Here is a 1,087-nt window from a genome sequence, read left to right as displayed (position 1 = left end):
TGTGGTCTGCACTCAACTCCTCAGAGGCAGGTGAGCTCATGGAAAGGAAGTCAACTGGGGTGATGCAAATGGAAAATGTATCCAAAGGGAGGTTAAAGGGGACACTGGTATTTGGGGACAAACGATAGCTTGCTGTGAAGTGGCTTCACAAACATCTTTCAAATGCTTGGAAAGAAAAAAGAGCTGGGTCATTCCTAACTACTTAAAATGCACACCATCGGTTACTGCAGAATGTCTTCCCAATCATTTGAGTGTGGGTTCAGTGCTTAATGACTGTGGTAGAATAATTACTGCCATTTTGAACAAAGCCTCTCATCTCCAGGGAGTAGTGAGATGGGCCTTCAGACTGGCCAGGGGCTAGGACCTGGCATTACATTCCATTTCAGCCAAGCACTCCCGAACCAGGCTTCGGGCATTAATGATGCCTCCTTTTAGCCTCTCCAAGGCGCTCTTGCTCCCTGCATATGTGGGTCTGATCTCTTTCCCCAGCTCTTTGATAATGGTCAGCAGCTCTGCATATTTACTCTGAGGCACTTGGCTATTTCCAGTTCCCTGGGTGTAGCCTAGCGATGGCAGTCCATAGTCACTCAGCAGCTGGTGATACTGAGAGGAAGTCGCCATGCTAGTAGATGGTGAGTGGACACCTCCAAGGTTGAGACAGGTGGTGGGCATGTGCGCGGTCAAGTTCAGCTTGTATGACATCCCCGCGGTGGGCATGCCGGGCAGAGCCTGGCCCCACGTCCCCACACCTGTCCAAGCGCCTGCTGGAAGCCCACGAACTTTTTGGTGTCTCTGGCTCGGGCCACGTCAGCAAACATGGCCATCCCTCACCCTGCCGCCGCCACAGTATATCACCCATACATTGGGCACCTAAAGAGAATTTTTAAATGTAATCTTTAATTGTGTGCAGAGTGATTTCTCCCTGGGAAGGCATATTAATTCTGAGACAGCTGTATCTCCAAACTTTTAGAAAAATGATTCCAAGAAAAGCTATGTTGACTCAGGTCAGCTTGTTGCTAGTCTGTTGCTCCCCAGGGAAATTACCTTGCTTTCCCCTTGAATGAACTTCTTGAGTTTTTTAGTTAAA

The 1,087-nt window shown here is 48.8% G+C and overlaps 1 protein-coding gene across 1 annotated transcript; it reads right to left on the bottom strand.

Annotated features, from left to right (window-relative positions):
• Positions 1-357: 357 nt before the first annotated feature.
• On the bottom strand, positions 358-702 carry LOC114635909 (cyclin-dependent kinase 2-associated protein 1-like). The gene has a single exon (XM_028784272.1). The coding sequence runs from the start codon at positions 700-702 to the stop codon at positions 358-360; it is 345 nt and encodes a 114-aa protein (XP_028640105.1).
• Between the last annotated feature and the right edge of the window lie 385 nt (positions 703-1,087).

The sequence above is a fragment of the Grammomys surdaster genome, unplaced genomic scaffold (genome assembly GCF_004785775.1).
Source record: "Grammomys surdaster isolate TR1022 unplaced genomic scaffold, NIH_TR_1.0 119637, whole genome shotgun sequence".
Lineage (NCBI taxonomy): Eukaryota > Metazoa > Chordata > Mammalia > Rodentia > Muridae > Grammomys > Grammomys surdaster.
This window is presented reverse-complemented; position numbering and strand designations above follow the sequence as displayed.

Coding starts and splice junctions, on each gene's coding strand:
- LOC114635909 (XM_028784272.1), bottom strand. CDS start 702: ATGTCATACAAGCTGAACTTGACCGCGCACATGCCCACCACCTGTCTC.